The 23,188-nt window shown below is 47.2% G+C and overlaps 1 protein-coding gene and 1 long non-coding RNA gene across 3 annotated transcripts; one reads left to right on the top strand and one right to left on the bottom strand.

Moving 5' to 3' along the window:
- Nucleotides 1-2,993: 2,993 nt before the first annotated feature.
- lhx1a (LIM homeobox 1a) lies at nucleotides 2,994-11,269 on the bottom strand. Its single transcript, XM_076036052.1, is given in 6 exon segments — nucleotides 2,994-3,465; nucleotides 4,680-4,845; nucleotides 6,943-7,226; nucleotides 7,916-7,972; nucleotides 7,975-8,111; nucleotides 10,093-11,269. Coding segments are annotated over 6 exon segments (1,194 nt in total). The 5' UTR covers nucleotides 10,263-11,269; the 3' UTR covers nucleotides 2,994-3,085.
- Nucleotides 11,270-11,323: 54 nt separating this feature from the next.
- LOC142895199 (uncharacterized) lies at nucleotides 11,324-21,848 on the top strand. 2 transcript variants are annotated; one of them, XR_012928190.1, is made up of 2 exons: nucleotides 11,324-11,679; nucleotides 21,343-21,848. It is a non-coding gene; the product is annotated as an uncharacterized LOC142895199 (long non-coding RNA). The 2 variants fall into 2 exon arrangements; XR_012928189.1 differs by having other exon boundaries at nucleotides 11,445-11,679; nucleotides 21,340-21,848.
- The last annotated feature ends 1,340 nt before the right edge of the window (nucleotides 21,849-23,188 follow it).

Below are 23,188 nucleotides of genomic sequence, written 5' to 3'. Positions count from 1 at the left end.
TAATTCATGGTGGATTAGAGTCTGGAAGGCCGAGGAGAGAGAGAGAGAGAGAGAGAGAGAGAGAGAGAGAGAGAAAAAAAAAACTGGAATAGCGAATACAGTCCTGACTGTGCGGCGCGCGGGGTCTGCTGAGATAAAGGGTTCCCCCAGATTCGCGACCGCAACCCCCACCCCCACCCTGACTCTTAGCATGAATCTATTTCCCGCAACCTCCAGCTGAAAGATCACGCTTCAGTGTTTAGGACACTTTGATCGTTATTACGATATGCGTTGGTTAAAACAAGTCAGGAGAGGCCTTCACCGCCCCCTCCCCACACACACACACACACACACACACACACACACACCGCAACCACGGACGCTAAGCCACGGGGAATAATAATGTCGGAGCGGGCTAATAAAAAGCATAACAAGCAGGAGAGCCGCGGTCACGGCAATTCCATCATCGCCCTTCACAGCCGCGCGGCTAACCAGCTCATGATTAGCCGACGACCTCGAGGAACCGGGAGGAAGATTCCGAGGCCGGAGCCGGGAGAGGGAGAGAGGGAGCGAGAGCGGCAAAGGTGAAAGTATAAGTTGTGAATTCACTCCCCCTTGTGTTGACTGCTGTCAGCCAGCGAGCCCGAGTGCCTTCACAGCCGAGAGAGGACAGACATCAGCAGCAAAGTTGTCGGGTTTTTCTCTCCCTCTTCCAGGTCTCGTTTGAAAGCCGTGTTCTGTTTGTCCTCTCACGCTGCGGCCCCTCGGTTGGCACTTTTGAGATTAGCATCGATTCAAAGTGCAAAGCGCAACTCGAGTCTTTGCATCCGTACACCTCTTACTCCGACTTGCCTTTACCCCCCCCGCCCCCCCGCCACCCCCGTCTACTCCATGGGTCTTTTCATCACTTCTGCGCAAAGCCGCACGTCTCGATTTCACTCGGCGCTCCTGAAAGACGCTAATGGGAATTAGGAAATGTTTACCTGTCATGATGTCTGCACGGGCCAATTATTTCACACTTGCGTAGACAAATAAAAGCATTCATTACCAGACGAGTGACAGTGGCCTGATAAGGACTTTACCAGAGAGTCCTGTGATGTCGGGCTGCCCTGACAATGCATAATAATGCATAATACCAAATTTATGTTTTGCTTTGTTTAGTTTTTTTTTTTTTAACTGCAACATAGCTGCACCAAAGAAAATCTGTTGATAATTATATTTTCTGGTTTTATTAGAAACACATTTTTGTCAACATGTTGTATTTATACAGTGAATGGTCTAATATGCACTGGAGGTCACATAAGCTTAGGTTTATTGGAACAATAAAAGACATACCATGAGGGCTTGATATTCAAAGAGATGTAGCAGCCGCTAGCCGCATATTCGACCATCAATTCTCAATAGTTTGGATTTTTCTCGTCTGAAGACACAAAAATAAAACCTGTCTAAGTACGTGATATTAACAATTTCATGAGTGTATCGCCAGTAGACAAAAAAAAAAAATGAAATAAATCCAGAAGTCAATTATCCCCTTTAACACTTACATTTCATCTCAACATGTTCTGCCGATGATGGTGCAAAGCACTTCACAATATTTGTGCTATTTTTTTTTTTTTTTAAATTTGGCAAATGTCTACTTAACTTATGTTTTTATTTTTTTTCCGACCTTTTTCTGTAAACAACATCTTGTACAAACTAGCACAGTGAACCACAACCCCAGCAAATTAGTCTTTATCTCCATACAATATAAATGAAAATCAATACAAAAGTTTGGTTGGTTGCTTGGAACATTTTTTTTTTTTTCAGTGGATTTGCGAGGTTCTAAAACACGGTTTATCGAGACTTCTGGACTCCTGAATTAAATAGGTTACGTAAACAGTTGACTGTTCTAAGTCCATTTCAGAACCCCAGTAGAAGATTTTTTTTTTTTTAGAAGGTAGACTTCATTTCGACATTTCAAGTTCACTTCCGTTTTTAAATAAAGGGTTTGCAATCCGTTGAGGGTTTTTTTCTTTTCTTTTTTTAACCGTTTGCCTTTTGAAGGCGGCCTTCTTCTTCAGATTTGGTGGCAATACTGAAACCGATGCGAAAGGAAAGGAAACAAATAGTCTCAAATAGTCCGGACGGAAAGGGAAAAAAAAAAGAAAAGCTGTCGTTTCCTCTGGCCTTCGGTAACGTGTAGTGTCGAAAAAAGTGTCAATATGGCAGAGCCTTGAGAGGCAAAGAGGTCTGAGGAGCTTCGGAATAAATACAAGGGACGAGTCTTGTGCCTCGAACGTGGTTCTGAACGCCCGCTCAGCCTTTTTTTTTTTTTTCCTGTGGTGCCGGATCAGCACACAACCAGCTGTCAGCCCCTTTATTCTCTCTCTGTAAAGCTATTGAAGTCTTTGACAGTAGCTAATGATGTTTTCTGTGTTTGGGGACGTACTATGAGAGATTTCAAAGGGGGGGAGGGGAGTGTTGGGTCGGCAGGGGGGGTTTGGTCGCTTACACTGGGCCACTGACAGGAACCGGATGGGGCGACAGGGGGACCAGTTGCGGGGGCAAGAGGGGCAGGAGGGGCCGGAGTGGTGGGGGACGGGGGGGGGACGAATGGGGGCAGTTCAGCAGTCTCACCCATCCTTTTTTTTCCCTCCCTTTCTCAGTTTCTCACCTCAGTTCTTTTTTTTCGGGGGGTGGGGAGGGTGAACGCCCAAACAATACTGAAGACGGTGCACTCGGACGTGTTCCGGCGTCGGAGGCCCCCCCCCCCCACCACTTCCCACCAGAACCCCACTCCCCCAAGCGAGAGAAAAAAAAACCCACCAAATCACCAAATCAAGTGGAAAATTTCAATAAATAAATATGAGAACACCCAACAGAAAGCGACTCGACGCCGCCGTTGCCCCTCTATAACCCTGTCGATATCTGCGTCCCCCTCCCCTGCTCACATCATAGCAGCCCCTCCCCACCCCCCACCCCCACCCAGGGGGGCTCCAACATCAACCCCCCCCGCCCCCCCGGTAAAGAAAGGACGGCCTCCCTCCCTCCCTTACCGGATCTCGGAAAAGTCCCGCTCTTGTCGGGGGGTGGGGGGTCGGGGGGGGGGCAAAGAAGACAAAAAAAGCTACCACACGGTGCCCTCGTTCATTTCTGAGGGCGGGTGTGACAGGTGGTTGCTGTATCCGCTGCCGTTTAGCGACAGTGAGGTAAAGGGCGGGCTGGGGCCGAACACCTCGGACGAGATGCCGTGCAGGGGCCCCGGGATGCCGGGCTCCGGGCTGGGAGAGTCCCCCGGGTGGTGGGACATGATGTCAGAGAAGCGCTGCACGTCGCTGGAGGGGTGGTGCCCCGGCAGGGGGTGGTCCATACTTCCCAGCGGGGTGCCCGTGGGGCCTGAGGAGGGCACGAAGGGGAGATCGACCGGGGTCTGGGCCTGGGAGGACGGAGGTCCCTGAGGGAAGAAGTCGTAGTTCGCTCCCGGGCCGTAGTACTCACTTTGATAATCTGCAGATCCGAGAGGGAGAGAGAGAGAGAGAGAGAGAGAGAGAGAGAGAGAGAGATAGCGTTAGCGGAAATTGTTCTGAGACACCGAAGGATTCGTTGGAACGTACATATAAGCGGGGTTTGTGTTAAGAGAGGGGGTGTGGGAGTAGTGGGGGGGGGGGTGCCCTCGCCGTGCCAGATTAGTCACAGAGCACGTTACACTTAAATTCAAACTGCAGTTGGGTGGGGAGAACAACGTGGCGGCGAAATTAATTAAAACGAGGGCCATTTCACCAGCGATTCTACCTACTGAGACAGGTTTTTTTTTTTTTTTTATTCAGCAGAATATTAATGAACTTTTTTTTTCTTTTCTTTTCTTTTTTTTTTTCTGCACCGAAAAGGACAAAGCCTGAACCACAAGGGAACTTATCAGATATTTTAAAGTAGAGTGTTATCAAATTACAGAAACATAAGCTAAATGTTAACACTTGCTCTTTGGAGAAATAAAAATGACAGTAACAGGAAATGTGCAAGGACTACATCAAATATTAATAATGGATATTCATTTAATATAAACATTTCTTTTCAAAAAAAAACGTGAGTGTAATTAAACAGGTGGTAAGTTAAGGTAAATTAAGTCGGAAAAAAAGTTTTATCACGCATTTCATTAAACATTACAAGCTGCATTTTGCCAACATTTTAACTCATTTCCACGCCATCTTTTCTACACCTGACTGCTTCAGCGCTCCTCTACCTGGTGCTCGTATTTTCTTCAGTTTGAACTCATTTATTTTATACAATGGTCCGTTCCCAAAACTGAACCCAAATGAACGTTGCGATTGTGTTGAAAGAGATTGTGTAATTAGATCGGCTCGACTACCAACTGACCAACACAGGCAACCTCAAGGCGCTCGCAGCACCCCTAATGGAACGCCTCAGCTGGTGAGACGCGGAGAACACAAAACGAAACCGAAAACAATTTTTTTTTTTTTTTTTTTTTTTTTTTTAAGCAAACAAAGAAAGTGCGTGACGGACTGTCTGCCATCTGAAACTAGAAAGCGGGGAAATAAGAAAAAGGGGGAAATGGAAATACTACAGATATGATTTCTAGAATGCGAAAAAAAACAAACAAACAACCAAGACGATTCAACGTCGTTCTTTTCTTTTCTTTTCTTTCTTTTTTTTTTTTTTTTAAATATATATAAATAACTGTATATTTCCAGACTCGGGCCTACCTCCGTAGTAAGAGAACGGGCCGTTCGGGATGAGCTCGCCGGGCTCTAGCCGGTCCACCAGCGTCCTCATCCGCCTGGGGCTCCGGAAGAAGGCGTGTCTCCGGGCGCCAAGCGCGCTCAGCTGCTTCATGCGCCTCTCTTTGGAACGACGGTTCTGGAACCAGACCTGGAGCGAACACGCACACACAAACGTGCACGGTTAATATTAAAATAGTAATACTAAATAATCGTGGTGGGGAGATGAGAGGGACGGCGTTGGGTGGGGGGTCTCGGTCATGTCGCACGGGAAACGTGCAGGGGGGGGAATAGCCGCTTGACGCCATTTTGATCAGCACGTCAATATTCCGGAGGGTGGGGGGGGCTGTGAGGGGGGCGGGGGGGTGGAAGAGGAGGGTGGGGGCGGGGTTGTGAGAAATGGAAGCGATGGGGAAGAGCGGGTGAAAGAGTGCGGCTATGCAAACAAACAAACAAGCAAACAAAAACCGGCGCACCAGCCCCCGTTGTGCAAGCCCCCGCGGCACGAACACACACACGCGCGCACACGCACACACACGCACACACACACACCTTCCAGATCCCACCACCACCGCCACGCGAAAAAGAAGAAGAAGAAGAAGCAGGAAAAAAAAAAAAAAGAGCGCGTAATTAGGTGTCATATTTACCTTGGCACCTGCACCGCACGCTCCTTAATAGGGTAAATAGCTGTGTGTGCGCGCGCGAGCGTGCGAGCGCTCTTTCTTTTTTTTATGTGGCGAAGGCGCGTGAGCACGAGCCGGTGCGTTAAATCCGCGGCGCTCCGCGGCTGGAGAGGAGGACTGCGCCCAATTACCGTTACAGGAGCGAGCGTCACATCTAACCTCCCTAATGATCCTTTAACCCTCCATTTACTCCGACCGAAGGCGGCGGCGGCGGCGGCGGCAGCAGCGGCAGCAGCATCAGCGGGGGCTTAAAGTCTTCAATTAATACTTAATAGGAGGGTTGTTACCAATATATTACCGGGCCGTGGGAGGTTATCATTTCCTAATCTATAGGCCAGCTTCCTTTAATTACGCCCCCCCCCCACCCCCCTCTTTTCCCCCTCCCTCGTGTTCATACATATTAGATACCTCTGCCCCCCCCTCCTCTCCCGCCCCCTTTTACTTTATCGCCATAAATCTGCCGTGATCAACCTTTCTTTACCTTTGATCTGGCCCGCAACCGTATGTCCACACGGTGGAACTTTGACCGAGAAAACAGAATTATTAAAGGAACCGACGAGGAAAAACCGCAAAAGCTCGACCTTTGACCGTACATAGGAAATGTATTTCCCTTTTGAAATAAATGTGGCTGGATTGCTAAAAATAATAATAGCGACGACAGTGTAATAATAATAATAATAATAATAATAATAATAATAATAATAATAATAATAATTAGAAATCGCTGCTCTTTGTTCAACGCGGGCGATGTCACTCGGGGTTGTGGGGAGACGGTCCGAGGAGCCTCGAACAGATTTCTGCCTTTCCACTTGGCTGGAACTGCTCACAGCAGGACTAAATGTGGTCGCAAAACGTGACGGCAGCGCCGTGCCAGCGTCCCCCCCCACCCCCCACCCCCCACCCCCGATCCCCCCCACCCACCCCACCCACCCCCGCGCCCCCTCACGCGCCAGTTGGCGAACTTGGCCCCCGCTCGCGCGCCAAGAATCAAAAATACCCATATAAATTACCCCGTTTTCCAAATCAACCCCCGTGCGTCCGGCCAATCTCCGGCTTAATGAATTCAATGTGATATCCACGCGGTTTTGGGAAGGGGGAATGGAGGGGGTGGGGGGGATCCTCTAATGAGCGGGTGAGAGAGGGGGGGGCAAGGTGTGAGCGTGCGTGCGTGGGGTGGGGTGGAGTAGGGGCACTCAAGATGGGATGAGGCCTGCGTGGCGTTGACGCCGTCAGAAAAAAATAAAAAATAAACAAACAAAAAAATACATAAACTATAAGCTGTTCCATCACACCTTTTTAATGGGCGCGTGCCAGACCTGTCAATATTATTAATGTATTAGATCATTCAACGATATTTTTTCCCAACCAGGAAGCTTCAGGAATGTTTCGGTGATTTACTTATTTTTTTTATTTTTTTTGGAAAGGTGGATCAAGTTTTTAATTGCTTTTTTTTTTTTTTTTTTTTTTTTTTTTTTTTTTTTTGTTTTGTTTTAACACACTAGGCAATAATGGCGTCATCTCCAAGAACACCCCCCCCCCCCCCCCCCCCGCCTCCCTGTCCCTACCTGGATGACCCTCATGTTGAGGCCGGTCTCCTGCGCCAGCTGCTCCCTGATGTGTCTGGTGGGTTTTGGGGTGGCCGCGAACGCCGCCTTCAGCGTCTCCAGCTGTTTGGCCTTGATGGTGGTCCGAGGGCCGCGCCGCTTCCCGCCCAGGTTCTGATCGTCGTTCTCGTTGTTCACCGTCTCCTTGTCGGACAGCGCGGCTATCTCCGTGTCCTTCAAGACCACGTCGTCCTGCAGCGGGTCTTGGGAGTCCGGCGATAAACTAGGGTCGCTGCATGCCGTCACTGCCCAGAAAAGAAGAAGAAGAAAAACAATAAGCATTACAACGAATTATTTTTGAACCATTCCGGAGGAAAAATAGAATCGCGTTTGTGATTTAGTTTTTTTCTCTCTCTCCGCTGATTAAGTGCAGCCGAATGCAAACGGTAATCACTGTTTAATACGTCCGCGGTGGTCAACTGAAATGGGAATGAACTATGACCTCATTATGGCGCAAAATATTCAATCATTCTAGGAAATAGCGGGATGTTTCCTGAGGGGCTTTTGCCGCTTTAGAAGACCACTTACGGACACGAGCCTCAGTTTGAGACGAAGCCACGGTTCGAATTAAACGTTAATAAAATACACCCCCACCCCCACCCCCACCCCAAAAAAAGGGGTCAAAACTGCAATTGCGTAACAATCCAACTTCCAGATTTATAATCACAGCTTCGACTGAAGACCTTTATCCCAAGACTGTGATGGAATATATATGTATATATATGTATGTATAAAGGCTGAAAGTGAAAATAGTCGGCTTTTGAGGAACGAATGATCAATAGATGATATTCTGTGGGAGCCGTCTAAGTCCTGGTCATGGAAATGATGAAGCCACTGCGGGGCTGAACACATCACATCCATCACAATTTATCCTGCCGCGCACAGGCGCGCACACACGGGGCAACGCAGCGCGAGGGGGGCTTCCTCGGCGTACCTGAGAGGAGGTTTGTGTCTTTGACAGCGGTGTTGTTCATGTAGTCGTCTTTGCACACTCCTCGCCGGTGGAGAGCTGCTTATTGCACATCATGCACGTGAAGCAGTTGAGGTGGAACACTTTGCTGCGGGCTCTCCGGACCAGGTCGTTTGGAGAGATGCCCTGCGAACAACCGCCGCACTTGGTGCCGAAACGCCTTGCACAGGAGAAAACAGAAGGAGCGTCAATAACGTGTGTGTGTGTGTGTGTGTGTGTGTGTGTGTGTGTGTGTGTGTGTGTGTGTGTGTGTGTTATCGTTTCTTTTAAATGTTTGAGCAGAGCTCAAATATAATAATAATAATAATAATAATAATAATAATAATAATAATAATAATAATAATAATAATAATAATGTTGGATGGAAATTGTTTTTTTCTCTTTTGATTAACGGTCTTGCATATGTGTTTGTTTTCTGTTTTTCGCATTTCGCAGGATGCTTCATTATTTATTTAAATAGACTCCAGACTTTTAGTAGCAATGTATATTAAACATAATTTTTTTTTTCCCCCTACAGAAACCAAATTAATGTCTTTTCAGTACACAAACGCGCACATTTTCAACACTTACCGGGCATTTAAAGCGTCTCTATTTTAGAAGAAATTGCTCTGGTAAATAAGATAGTACCACCAGTGAAAATAAAGGGAAAATGTCCAGATGTTTCATTACAACGATTCCGAGAATTATGTTACCTTCAGCAAATGTATAGACTTTTGATTATTATTATTATTATTATTATTATTATTATTATTATTATTATTATTATTATTATTATTATTATTGTTGTTGTTATTTCGTCACTATTTTCATTTTTATCATTGTGTTGTCGCAGTTGTCTTTTTTTTTTTTTAATTGTCTTGCCATTGTAGTATTTTTCTTTTGATATTCTGTTTTCTTGTGCTGTGTTCAGTCTGAAACACACATTTTCACAAACACATTTTAGGATTTGCAGTGGAAGAAAACGCTTTGGCTTATTTTTGTTTGGTTTTTCTATTATTATTGTTTATCCATTAAACAAAAACAGAATACTAACATGTAATTGCCACTGCAGAATTATATCACTATTGTACTACTTACTGAACAGTCAAGAATTCCGCCCCTTCCGTGTTTGTACATTTCCGAGAATTTTGCCTCTAACAGTCATTACTTCCAGGCTGGAATCACTAAATATCCATGTCCCTCGGTACCGGGGCCGATTCGGAATTATATACATTTCAGGTGCCTGCCACCGTGTTCAGCCTTAAACAATGTGTATTGAGGGGCGCTGCACCGCTTGTTGACAGCCCGTCTGTGATTGCATTGTCTGCGGACTTGATCTTTTCAGCCAGTTTACTATTCAAATCCACTTATCACGTCCACCTCAGTCGGCCTGTGTAAACACACCGGGCCACGGCTCCTCTGGCCGGGGTTTGATCCTGGACGCTCCCCCCCAGGGCTGCACAACACGCCGTAAAGACACAAGTGTGATTTCCTCGATTTCCTCACCCTGCACACCCCCCTCACCCTGCTGAGAGCGAGTACACACGCGTTTTACGTCGCTGCCCCTCTTTTGTTGTTGTTTTGCATAAGAATCCAAATTAACAAGCTTTTAATTACTCGCTCCTAATCAAAGCTTATCGCCTCCAAGTCCTCGCTCACGCCTGCAGGCACGGATAGGTCGATTTATCCATTTATTAACTCGCTGTTGGTCCATCCTGAGTAGAAGGAGCTTTTAGCTCTATAAACAATTTCCAAAGTAAATAACCGTAGCCTTTGTTTCGCCATTCATCTGGAGTCACTCCCTGCTGTTATGCTTTACTTTTTTTGCCCTGGGGTTGATGTTGAATTACGGATAATTTAAAAGTTTTAGCTACGACTTTAAATGATAATTATCCAATGCTATATATCCACACTTATGCTCAACGAACCTATTTTTTAAATAATCGTTTTAAACACATTATTATTCCCTTTTCTATTTACAAATTTTCCTTAGGGTAAATTTATTTTTTCTAATGCTCTGGCTGGTTTTTAGTCCGAAGAAACATTTGTGAAATTAAATTCAGACATTAAAAATACATCAAAAAAAAAGAAAGAAAGAAAGACAAAAAGAATGAAAGAAAGCAAGAAAAAACGAAATCGAACACAGCTCTCAAGCAGCTTACCTAAAGAAGTCGTTTTTGCAGTAGAGTCTTCCTTCTCGGGAAAAACATTTCTCAGTCAGATTGCATTTGCACTCGCAGCACTGCACGCACTTGACGTGCCAAGCTCTGTCCAGCACGTTGAGCAGAAAGCGGTCCAGGATAGGCCTCTCGCAGCCGGCGCAGTGGACCATGGCTTTGGCTGGGCGAACAACACCGCGGACGAAGCGCGCACGATCAACACACAAACGGGATCAACGGCGTAGGCCGAGCATTGACCGCGTACTTTCGTCTCTCTCACTCACTCTCTCTCAATTCTCCCTCCCCTCCCCTGATTCGCCTGGAGCTCCCGGGTCAATGTGCTCGGAGAAGCCAGTCGATCAGGTGTCACCACGGATTTCTCCCTGCATGCGTAAAGCGGATCAGCGTCCAGAATGATAATACGCACAAAAAACGAGAGAAGAGAAGAAGCAGGCGGGATGGGATATGGTAGCGGCTGTGTCCTTCCTCTCCCACAGAGGTGGGAGAATTACAAAAAAAAAAAAAAAAAAAAAAAGCCAAAATTGGAGAGAGAAAAAGAAGAGGAAGAAAATAAGTCAGTCCTTTATCGGATCCTTGGGGGTGAAATGCGGATATTCAGGTCAGGAAAGCAGCGGATCGGCTCAGGCGGCGAAGGAGACCGGAGCCAGCTCGGTTGTCCCGGCGCTCTTGGAGGTGACGCATCGGCCGGAGAGGAGAGTGGCGCGCCGGTCACAGTCAGTCAGTCAGTCGGTGCTGCTGGATGAGACGTCGAAACTAAAACGCTTTCGGGGATGAGCTGTCACACAGCAAGACACGCGCGCCCTGTGAATAAATCGGTGTACTTTGACATGGCAGCGTATCCACTGGAAAAACAGGGGAGGGGAAACCGAAGCAAAAAAAAAAAAAAAAAAATCAAAACCCACAAAGCCTCATAAAAAGAAGCTTAAAAAATAAAAGTGTTTCTTTTCTTCCTTTCCGCTCAGTCCGACGATCCTGGATGTCTTTGCACGCTGTTTTCGCGGATGCGCAGAGGATGCTGGGATGCGCCGGCGGCTCCAGTTAGCACTCGGTGTGTGTGCGTGCGTGCGTGCGTGCGCGTGCGTGGGTGCGTGTCTGTGTATGTGATGGGATGACCCCCCCCTTCAGTCTCCAGAAGCACCGTGTGTGTACGCTGGGATGCGCCGGTCTCTCTCGCGCTACACTGTCTCGCTCCTAAAGCTCGAGCCCCAGCCTTATTTCCAGCCTCGTGACGTCAGGCCGCGCGTCGACCAATCAGCTCCGGCGCCGTGCCAGCGAGCCATCAAAGCCTCCCCACATCCCTAAAACCCGGCGAGGTGCTCTGCCTGCTATTTATGCCACATACTCAGGGACGCCAATTGTCAAGAATTTTCCCCCCGCAAACTGTCATATGTTGGCGAATGTGTTTGGAGGAAGAGAAGCGGCGGCGGCGGCGGCGGCTGCGGAAGAGGAGGAGGAAGGAGGAGGAGGGAGGAGGGCGAGCAGCGCGGAGGGAAAGAGGCTCCACATCTCAGGCTGCTGAACAAATTGTCTTCCAGGCATGAGGGGGGCGTGGAGGAGGAATCTGAGCAGGTAGATACAGTCGCGTCTTTCCCGATTAGGAAGAAGAAAAAAAAAAAAGGAAGCAGGAGCTCGTGGTGGTTGCTGCACGGCGCGCTCCCCGTGTATCCGCGCAAAGCCGGGAAATTACGCACAGATTTGTCGTTGCTTTACGAACCAATAACTGTCGCCCCACTGCCATCCGTCCATTTTCAATACCCGTTTCTTTCTGCACTCAGGGTTGCTGGAGCCCAACACAGCTGTCATAGGGCGAAGTTGCCAGTTCATCGCAGGGCCACATAGAGAGACAAACAACATCTACTCTCTCTCTCTCTCTCTCTCTCTCTCTCTCTCTCTCTCTCTCTCTCTCTCTCTCTCACACACACACACACACACACACACACACACACACACACACACACACACACACACACACACATGCACCCACACCAACAGAGTTATTATTTAATGTTTTTTTGGACTATGTGTGAGGAACCTGGAGAACCCTGCAGAGAACCCTCTGACATAGGGAGACACGCAAACTCCACTCAGAAAGGTCCCAGGCCCGACCCACGACCTTCTTGCTGAGGTGGCAGTGCCTATCACCGCACCACCGTGTCGCTCCACTTAATATCATTATTACTTTTTTTTTTTTTTTTTTTTTTTTTTAAATCACCAATAAATGATCTCCACCCGCGTTGAAAAGAATCTAACGCCTCACGCTTTAAAGCACCCGTCGAAATGTTTGATAGGCAGCGGAAAGTCCACCTCGATTCCGCCCTGCCAGCGCGTCGTGGTCGTTTTCGTGCGGCCCCGCTTTCGGAGAGCGGCGCGCTGCTTTGGAGCGACGCGCGGCGCTGGGAAGTGTGGAGGTGAAAGACGGGGAGGCTCGAAAGTTGACAGCCTGAGCGGAGGTGCAATCCACTCTCCACTCCACGCGCACCTCTCGGGGCAAAGGCTACATAACAACAGCGCCGTGACACCTCTGTGGATTATTCGCCATTTCCGGCCAAACAGAGGAACGTGCGTGGATGACGTGAAGCTTTGCCGCTATTTCAAAAGTGTTTGTTTGTAGCGACTTTATTCGACTCGGCTGCTGTGTTGAGAGGAACTCTTTAGGTGTCTGACTAATGTAATTATTAGGGGGGGTGGGGGAGGGGGGGTACAGGGGTGTCAACAATCTGCCCACTGTGAGCAGCAGTAGCAACAGAAAAGCGTCCCATGCAGAACAACCATCCATTCTGTATCAACCGACCGCCAGCATCCTTCATGCATATGGACAACTTCTCATGCAAAACGCGCGCCTGCCCCCCCCCGGCCCCCCAGTCCAGCTGCCTCGCGGCGTCTGGGTAGCGCGCACGGAGGAGCGCCCCTTCAACGGGACATGTGTTACTGGCTGTAGGACAGAGAGAGAGAGAGAGAGAGAGAGAGAGAGAGAGAGAGGAGATAAGGGTCCCACACACACACACACACACACACACACACACACACACACACACACACACACACACACACACACACACACACAGACCTCCCGCTTGTCTTCTCTTCTTTCCATGTCTGCATTTTTCAGCTTCCGCGGCCATTTATTTATTTGCTTCCGGTTCTTTTACCGTCAGATCAGACGGACGCAGTGACATCAGGGTCATTTGCGCTCCCTGACAACTGGGGGCGGCCCGCAGCTCTGCATGGAGGGACAATCAGCGATTGGAAATAGAGCGTTTTCGAGCCCAATGTTTAATTATTTCCCACCCGCACCACGCGATAAAGAAGGAAGAAAAAAACTTTCCGCAGCAAGCTTTAATATATATATATATATATATATATATATATATATATATATATACATATATATAGCCACAGGCGGCGAGTCTTTAGTCAGCGCCGCCGCGCCAAACTTGTAAACGCAGAATGTAAACAACAAAAAGTTGTTGTTGTTTCTCTGTGCGGAAGATGCCTTGATAGTCTGTCAACGGGGATAATCTCCGCCTGATTTAGAATAAACCACAGAGGAGTAAAAGGAGGAGAGGGGGAGAAAAAGAAGGCAGCTCACAGAGGCAGATTAATCCACGAATAGAAGGAAATCAAAATATAGGCTACAGGCTTAAAAATATCTCAACTCCCCTCTAGGCAGAGACACTATTAAATGCAGAAAAATGGTTTTAACCTTACCAGTGTAATCCCCAGCGAGCAATGGATTTTATTCTCACGCATTCTCATTCTGGTGCAGGCAGAGGTTGCGAGTTGGAAAACTATCGCTGGCCGACGTCCTGCATCGTGGTGAACTTGGAGGGGGGGAAAACAAAACTTTCTCTCTTTTGGAAACGCGGGAGGCTCTTTTTTTCCTCATCGTGGGGCCTGTTGAGAAAATGAGAGATAACAGCGGCCGATGAAAATTGGGAAATTAAGCGTTGAAATGAATTCGAAATGTGACTTCTCCCCCCCCCCCTCTCTTTCTCTCTCTTATTCCTCCCATTCACGTTTTGCTATGAATAAAAAACAAACAAACAAACAAACGAACAACAAGCTTCTGGACACTGCCACGGCCCCTGTTAGGGATTAAAATAGGTGGAGACCGAGGCGCCGTGGAGCGGCCCAGGAGGTTTGTGCTTTATGAAGTGCACACAAGTGAACTGGTACACGTGCGAGATAATTAATCTGAGATAATGAATGAGGCTGTGAAGATGCGTGCAATCATTAATTCTAATCATGACACGTTTATTTCTCTCTCTCTCTCTCTCTCTCTCTCTCTCTCTCTCTCTCTCTCTCTCTCTCTCTCTCTCCCCTCCAGGCTCCGGTAAGAGACACAATGTCGCCACAACAATGCGGCGAGGAGGTGTGGGGGACTGGCGGGGAGGGGGGGGGGGCTCGAGCAGGTGATCAGGAAGAAAAAAAACGGGGGAAGGGAGTCGGCTGTTTGTGGAGAGAGGAAAAGGGGAATACTCTCTATTCCTCTCAGTTCAGAGCTGGCCGGTGTTGGGGGTAGGTGTGTGTGTGTGTGTGTGTGTGTGTGTGTGTGTGTGTGTGTGTGTGGGGGGGGGGGGGGGGGTGGTAGAAATCGGTGATTCAGACAGAAATATCAGGCCGGGCTGTGGGCCGTGATCGACCGAGTGCACCGAGGAGGAGGAGGAGGAGGAGGAGGAGGAGGACAAGGAGGAGGCGGAGGATTGAGGTTGGGGAAGAGGAGGAGGAGAGGCTGGGGTCCACTGCTCCCCTCGGCTTCCTCTCCTCGGCCCCTGTTTGCACAGAAGACCGTTGCAAAAGTGGAACTGGCGCTGATTCATAATTCATAATAGCGCAACGCGTCGAACATTGCCTACCCGATCACTTTATAGTGTGTGTGTGTGTGTGTGTGTATATATATATATATATATATTATATATATATATATATATATTATTGAAGCATTTTGAAGCAAATGCATAACCAATTAAATACATTTATTCATTTATTTCATTTAGCTTTATTGACGTCTTATAAAAGTTACGAAATAAGTGTGAAAACAGGAAACCATTTTATCATTTGCACACTTTCACGTTTGCAGCGAATCATATTACAAAATCAAATCTGCCCCTCAAAAAAAACTTTGCGCCACCCCCACCCCGTTATGTCGGTTTTGTGCTTGTTTAGGCTGCAGGTGTTCCCTAAGCGTTCGTTCCGCGCGCTTCCCTAAGCCTGTCAATCATTCTCTGCTCTATTATCAACACGCACTCACACGCCCCCATCCTCTGTCCATCCATGCCCACTGCGATGAGTAGGCCGTGTATTCGCTAGGGTTTGGGAGAGGAGCAGCAGTGTAGTCTAGTTGGGATACTGCCCCCCCCTCCCCCTCTTCCAACCTGGTACACATCTGTCCGACAGCAGCTGCTTCAAAACAACACAAAACAAGAAACAGCACCCTCAGTCATGACAGACTGATTATGGATTGTGTAATTGTACATGTAATGTAAGCAACTCAGTCACAGGACAAATTTGTTAAAATAGAAAGAAAAGAAACGAACAATTAATAAATAATGAAAACACTTCAACAAAAAAAAATAAATAAATAAATATAAAGCTCCAGCAATCAAGTGCAGAAAGTGGTGTAAACACGCAAATAGATTCTCTGAAGCGGCACTAAAGCAATGGCTGACTCTCTAACAGATCACAACATAAAACATCCTCTTTTTTTTTTTTTTTTTTTTTAACACAATTTGAAATGGGAAAGTCAACTGATACGTACCTTTTGGGCGTTTTTTAGTGGTTGTACCTTAATTCGGGACCTAGTGGTTACACTGTACGGCGTATACCTGCGTATCACGTAGACTACACCACTGCCCCCCCCCCCCTCCCCTTCACGGTGTTGGGGAGGTGAGAATTGCAAGCGTGGGTGGACCGCGCGACTCTAGAGAAGAGGTTGTCGCAGCAGCCCCCCTCCCCACAACGACCCCACCCCCCCGACCCCTCCCCACGAGCGCGCAGAGTCCAGCGATCGACTGGCTGAGCTGTGTCCGCCCCTGCCTCCTCCTCCTCCTCCTCCTCCCTCCGCCCCGCCCCGCCTCCTCCTGTGGACCGGCAGCCAAACATATGCCGATGTGAACCCGACGTGGATTATTGAGCACACAGCAAGTCTACGCAAACATTTTCCAGACTTTCCAACTCCGGCCCTGGCCTGTGCTGAGAGAAATCCAATGGGATTTATAGATCATCTCCCTACAGCTGTCCCTTCTCTGTCAGTCAACCCCCCCCCCCCCCTCCCCCCACCACCACCACCACCACCACCACCACCACCACACACACACACACACACACACAGACGCGCAGCCCGATATTCAGGGCCAGTCATGAGCCAACCCCTACAAACCCGCGACAGCCCCACAAACCGACCAGTGACCCCCTCCTCCCTGCCGACTGTCTGCGGGCTGGGGGCTTTGGTATCCGGAACGACTTTGCATGACACCTATGAGGTCAAAAATAAAACAAGGCCAACACACACACACACACACACACACACACACACACACACACACACACACACACACACCGCCAGAGTCCCGTTTACTCCTCTAGGGGGCGAATTCAGCCTGGACTATGAGAGACCCAATCATATTATTATTATTATTATTATTATTATTATTATTATTATTATTATTATTATTTTGGATGTAACCATCTTATTAATATAAAACGATAAAACAATGTAATTTTGTCGAGGATAAATTTTGATTTCGGTTTGTTTCTATTCTATTTCTAAAATAAGTCTGAGAAGCAACGTAGACCGTTTAGAGGTGGCTGAGACCATTGCAGGTCTTCACTTACATTTAAACAATACATCAAGTTTAGAGACATTATCATTTGTACAACAATGTAATACAAAATGAGATTTTACGAGTACACTACAACAGTCAATCATACATTTCAAGGATATGGAACTATAATGTTTTACGATGAAAAAAGAACGATTTAAAAATTATAACGTTAAATGGCATTTTAACAAACTATTAATGTGTGATACTAACATCTCTCTATATAAGCCAATGTTTCATAATGATCTTATTACTGTTATTATAACAATTAAAAAAAAAAAAATCTTTAAGTCACACCTCTCCCTCCATCAAAACAAAGCCTTTTTTTTTTTTCTCACGCCGAGTCCCAGCGAAAATGAACTACACGACGTCGCTGCATGGGAAGCAGCCTCGAAAGCAGCTCCCCGAATTCAGATTAATGGTGCTCCGCGCTTATTCTGCAGTCGGGGTGAAAGGGCTGGGATCACTAATGATTATAATATAATGTGTTGCGATAACCACTCCCTTTGAGATATTATCGCCCGCTGGCCAAAAGCTCTGGGGACGAGGCTGCATGCTGCAGAGCAGCAGATAGCTGCTGCAGCCACCGCAGCGGATTTCTGCGCTCTCCAAATATATATATATATATATATATATATATATATATATATATATATATATATATATATATATATATATATATATATATATATATATATATATATATATGTACATACACGTATGTGTGTGTGTGTGAGTGTGTTTGTGTGCGTGCCACATATGGCCTGCAACCGTGGAAAGAGGGAAAGCTGCTATCTGCGGATACCTGCGTTTATATGCAGGATAGCAGGAGAAGAGACTGGCAGGGCTGTTTTCCTTGCATAATGATGGAGACTTTAGACGGGTAAACGGAGGGCCTAATTTCTGCCTACAATAATAATAATAATAATAATAATAATAATAATAATAATAATAATAATAATAATAATAATAATGATAATAATAATAATGTGGAGGTTTGGAATAAAATATGACAGAACAAAAACATACAGAAATGGGTTAAAAACAACAGCTATACAGTGGTAAAAAGAGGAGCCTCCACTGTGTTTTTCTAAATGTTATTAGATGATGAACTCTAAATTCAACTATTTCCTAAATTGACCAAACTATTTTTGTGAAATGATTTATCCCCTACATTCCTGGCTGGTTGATTCAGTGACAACGATTTCCATTTAAATGTTTCGAAACAAACATTTTTGTTAACCGTGCCCTCCTGAAACTGAACAGTCATGCACCCAGAATAGTATTTTTTAAATTCACATTCCGTTTCGAATAATTGCAATCAATAAGAAGAAAAAACCCCCCGCAAAAGGGCATTTATTCTCCTTTATAACGTTGAAAACAGCAAACGGCGAGGAATAACAGGTGTCCGTACCTAGAAATAATCTCCTGTCGCAAATAGAAAGAATAAAACAAACGACATCAAGCTATGAAAGATCCAGAGGAACCTGATTATTCTCTGATGTGAACGCTGCGGATTTTCCCAAAGCCGATTAGCCTGGAAATCCGTGCATAATTATCGACATTGACTGATCAATAGCAAACAGCGCCGTCCTCAATAACGTCTGAGCAAAAAAAAAAAAAAAAAGTGTGTGAGTAAGAAGTTGAAGGGGGTGTGGGGGTGTTGGAGGGGGGGGCGGGGGTGAAGCGAGTGAGTGATGCCGCAGTTCCGGACGCACAGTGGCCCATCCCGCACCATCCGTCTTCATTGGATCTTTTGTGTGCGCAAAAAGCAAAGGCGCGCATAAGGTAAAGCCCGCATCAAAGCCGCGGCTTTATTTTTATATCCAATAGATCAGCAGACAGACAAAGCTTTATTTTCGCCGGGAGAGAGATATTTTACCTCTGCCTTACGGTTTTATGTTGGAGAGGTGTCAGCCGGGGGAAATGGATGGCTAATGCATAAGCAAAGCGCTGCTCGCCTCGGCATGCTGCACGTCAGATAGGGGCTGCAGGGGAGAGCGTGGCGGGGATTTAGGGCCCCTGGAGGCCCCAACATGGTGGGGACTGAACGCCGGCCTGCACTTCTGCTGTAGCTCATAACGGAGCTGAACGCATAAGCACACGGTCTAAGAAGGAAGGAAGCGGAGGTGAGGGCGGGCGGGGGGGGGGGAATCAGAGCAGAAATCACACCGCCACCGCTCTCTCCCCCCCGAAAGAAGAGCTGAAAAGTGACCCCCCCCCCAGGATAAACAATAATCAATTATATAAAATCAGTGAGATGCAATGTGAAAGAGCAGAATATAGTGTCCTGCTTGTGCCAGCACTCTCCTTTATTGTTTAGGGATATTCAACGCCATGCTGGATTTGCAAGAGATGTTGTTATGTAATTAAAAAAAAAAGAAAAAAAGCAATGGCAGTAAATCAGTGGAGATCATAAAATGTTGCAAAACCTGAGCTATTTTCTGTAAAAACAAACATACAATTATTTATTTGAAATATCATTTTATATTTCCACCAGGCCGGATTATTACCACAAAACCAAACAGTCTGTACGGTGAGACATCATTCATTGGAGTAAAAAAAAAACAACAACGAAAAAAATCAAAACCTCCTTATCAAATACTTCTTAGCTCACTTCCCAGTTCAAAGACTGGAGGGTTTCTGGCATGTAGCGCCCAACATGACCTTGTTGTCAAGTTTTAAACGGCCCAGTTTGTGGCAATTGGGGTACCAGAAACCATCCTGAGCTACCTGACTACATCAGGGACACAGTCGAGTGGCACGTATATCAACATGCATGCATACATACAGTATACACACAGCAGCGTGGCCAGAACAAATATGTTGGAATCGGCATGTAAACCTCCACACACCCAATCCACAACACCGCCCCTCCCCAATAGAACTATTAGCCAGTTGTTAAAATCTCGTGCACTGCTCACTCCCTGACACGGATGCAGATTCTTTGCAGCCGCCGCAAAGAGTTAACGAGATTTACAATGGCGCTCAAAACACAGCGCTTCCCTGTCACATTTCCAGCCCCTCATGCTAAATAGAAATCTTAAGAAGTAATTGGAATTTACTGCATACCTGAATAACTGCATATAAATAAGCGCACATTTCATCGGGCTCGGGGGGTGGGGGGGGCGCTGGTTGGGCTGCTGGTGGTGGTTGTGGGGGAGGGGGGGGGGTGGTTCACTGACACTGTTTGGTCGCATTAGAACTGCAGCATACCATTATAAACGCGCGGCGGCAAAAATAATCTTATTTTGCCGGAGCCTCTGCCGTACATGCTCGGGATTCTGTCCAAATGATGGAAGGACTCAAACGAGCAGTTTTTTTTTTCTCTTCAATTTAATAAACCTATATGGGCAAACATTTCATTTTTAATGGGACAATTTATTTGCGGGGGAAGGGGATTATCAGGGGTTCGGTTGAAACCGTAGCGCTGTGTAAAATCTGACGGCGTTTATCTCATTTAATGGTAGGGCAACAAAAACCCCCCCCCAAAAACTGAAGAAAACAAGGAACCTTTTGGCTCAGTGGATGGACGGAGGGGAAGGATCCAGGTGCCCGGCAAGGCCGTGGTGACCCCCCCCCACCACCCCTCGCTTGTCCTGAAAAAAAAAAGAAGAAATCTCACTCATTGACTTTGACCATGTCTCCCAGACAAATTCCTCAATCCTCAACACCTTTATGAGCCTGCATGTGCTTACTGAATTTGGCAGAAGGGTCGGGTGGTAGGAGGGTGCGGCGGGCGGGCGGGCGGGCGGGCGGGGGGGGGGGCCCAAATCCTCCGGATGGGATTGGCAGTCATGCCCTCGGTCTCTCGGCCCGACACGCTCAGGATGTAAAGTGGCCATCTACGCCGCTCGCGACCCCCCGGTCGAGAGGGCTCAGCGGATTTGGAGATAATGACATTGCCGCCTCTATTAAGATTCACATTAACCATTTCACCGCGCGACCCCCGTTTCCCCTCTTTGTCCTAGCCCCGCGTGTCAAAAGCCTCGCAAGTCTCATGCCTCGCCCTGGCCGCGGTGTAATATTCCGAGCTGGCCAAACAACGCCGGCGGGCCGCGCGGGCGCCTTTTCACAGCAGAAGGACAAAAAGGGGAGGTTGTCTCTATGCATCGAGTACAAGGGGAATAAATCCCACTTGTTGAAAGCAACCCTTAACATTCATGAAGCAAACTATTTGGCTGCAAAATAGATCCCCCCCCCACCCCCCCCACCCCACCAACCCCTGCTCTGCTTGTAGCTGACATTTTCCATTTTGGAATACACTCCGGTTTAGCGATATGCCTTGTCTTTTATTTATTTATTTGTTTTTTTTCACTGACAGGAAGACAGCTACACTGAGTGACCCATCTCTCTCTCTCTCTCTCTCTCTCTCTCTCTCTCTCTCTCTCTCCCCCTCTCTCTCCAGCAGACGCCATCCTATGTGCCTCCCCTGCTGGCTCCAAGAGCTCAGACGGTGGGAGGCAGGCCAAATTATGTGTCTCTCCCGGTGTCAAGGCACAGCGGCGGAGATGGCGCCACGAGAACAGCGGCTCCTCGCCCGGCTCCCGGCTGATGGCTCCATCAGGTCGACGCGACAGGGAGCCCGCCGCTGGATGAGGCTGAATGCGAGCGTGCGTACGTGACTGTACGCCTTCTGGAAGAGGCAGGGCGCTATCATCGCCGGAGTCGCGTGCGACGCCGTGTATACAGAGTGAGCAGTCGGTGATGGGGTGGGGGTGGTGGGGTGTAGCACCACTCTCAGAATGGGGGAAAAAAAAACCCACCATTGACGTAAAAATGATGGAAAATTACAAAGCGAGAGGCATCCGCCAGCAAACTTGAGATTTCCGGCGACGCATCACGAGGAGTCTTTTTCTGAGAAATGGACCTTATTTGTTATCAATGCTTCTTTGCTGCTGAATAAACAGATCTGGTCGCATGAGTGTGTCAAGTCACAAGTCCATCTTCCATCTACTGGAGCTGCAACACTTCCCTAACCCACACACATCATATATTATAGAACACATAGTTTGACAAACGTCATTAAGACTTTTTTTTTTTTTTTTTTTTTTTTACCAAAGCCTAATTTCCAAAGTGGTCTTGATTTCTTAACCTTGCCTTTGATGTTGTCAGAGACAACATGTTCCAATGCAACATAGCAATGTTATGAAGCAACTTCTTTTGAACTTGATTGACCATCAGCAATAAAAAAAAAAAGAAGAGAAATTCAGTCTAGGACCGGACACTGGCAGAGTCCAGGAGCTTATGGAACCAGTCTAAATCCTGGTCACAGAGGCACACCTGGCAATGAGCACAAGGTTGAAAGAGTCTTGAAGTGCCTTGGATAGGTTGCAAATATGAAAGTTCTCATTGCAGGTTGCCAGCGCACACTTTTGCCTTCTACTGGTCAGTGGTGTGAAGTAGCAACACCTAATGTGCTGCAGCTCCACTCTACCGTCTTCGATACACAGACTTGCCAACGCAACAAAAACACGGTGGCAAACCCTCTCAGGTCACTTCCCAAGGTACACCTTGCTAATATTGGGTACCTGCGGCACTTCTTCAAGGTTGGACCTGTGTGCAGACCTTGGTTGGAACCAGTGGTTGTTTGAGTTGCTCTTGCCTTTCATGTCCTCTCCAACCAGGCTGCCCGTTCTCTGATAACCTCTGGCATCAACAAGACATTTTTGCCCACACAACTGGATAGATTTTTTTTTTTCTTTTTCCAGGCCTTTCTGTGTAAACCCCAGAGATGCTTGTGCCAGTGTGAAAATGTCAGCAGACACTCAGGCCAGTTTGTCTGGTACCAACAACCAGGCCACATTCAAATTCATTAGCCTTTCCTCCCCATTTCTGATGCTCAGTTTGAAACTCAGCGAGTCGTCTTCACCACCTTCCTAAGTGAGTCGCTGCCATGCGATTGGTTTAGCTTGACGTCTTAACAAGCAGTTGAAAATTGCTAACAAAGTGGCCGGCGAGTGCAGGTATGCCATTCCATTATGTTGAATTTGCATTAATAATTTACCTGAATGAATTTTCTTCATCGGCAACATAAATACTGGAGCAGGAAAACTGATTTTTTTTTTTTCTCTACAAGAATTGGTCTCATTTGTGTCTTTTCCTGGATTTTATCCCCACCACCCAACCACCCCCCCGCTGTGATAACGTGGACTAGGTAGTTATGCCGCCGCATGGAGAGCCCTCCCCGCTTGGCTCGGCCGCCATGCCTGCAGATGAGTTGAAAGGGTGAGGAGGTCACAACCTTCCTGTGGGAT

This window comes from Nelusetta ayraudi, unplaced genomic scaffold (genome assembly GCF_046127955.1).
Source record: "Nelusetta ayraudi isolate G7.1 ecotype Tasmania unplaced genomic scaffold, CSIRO-AGI_Nayr_v1 ptg000048l, whole genome shotgun sequence".
Lineage (NCBI taxonomy): Eukaryota > Metazoa > Chordata > Actinopteri > Tetraodontiformes > Monacanthidae > Nelusetta > Nelusetta ayraudi.
Note: the sequence above shows the minus strand (reverse complement) of the source record. Positions and strands in the feature narration are given on the sequence as shown.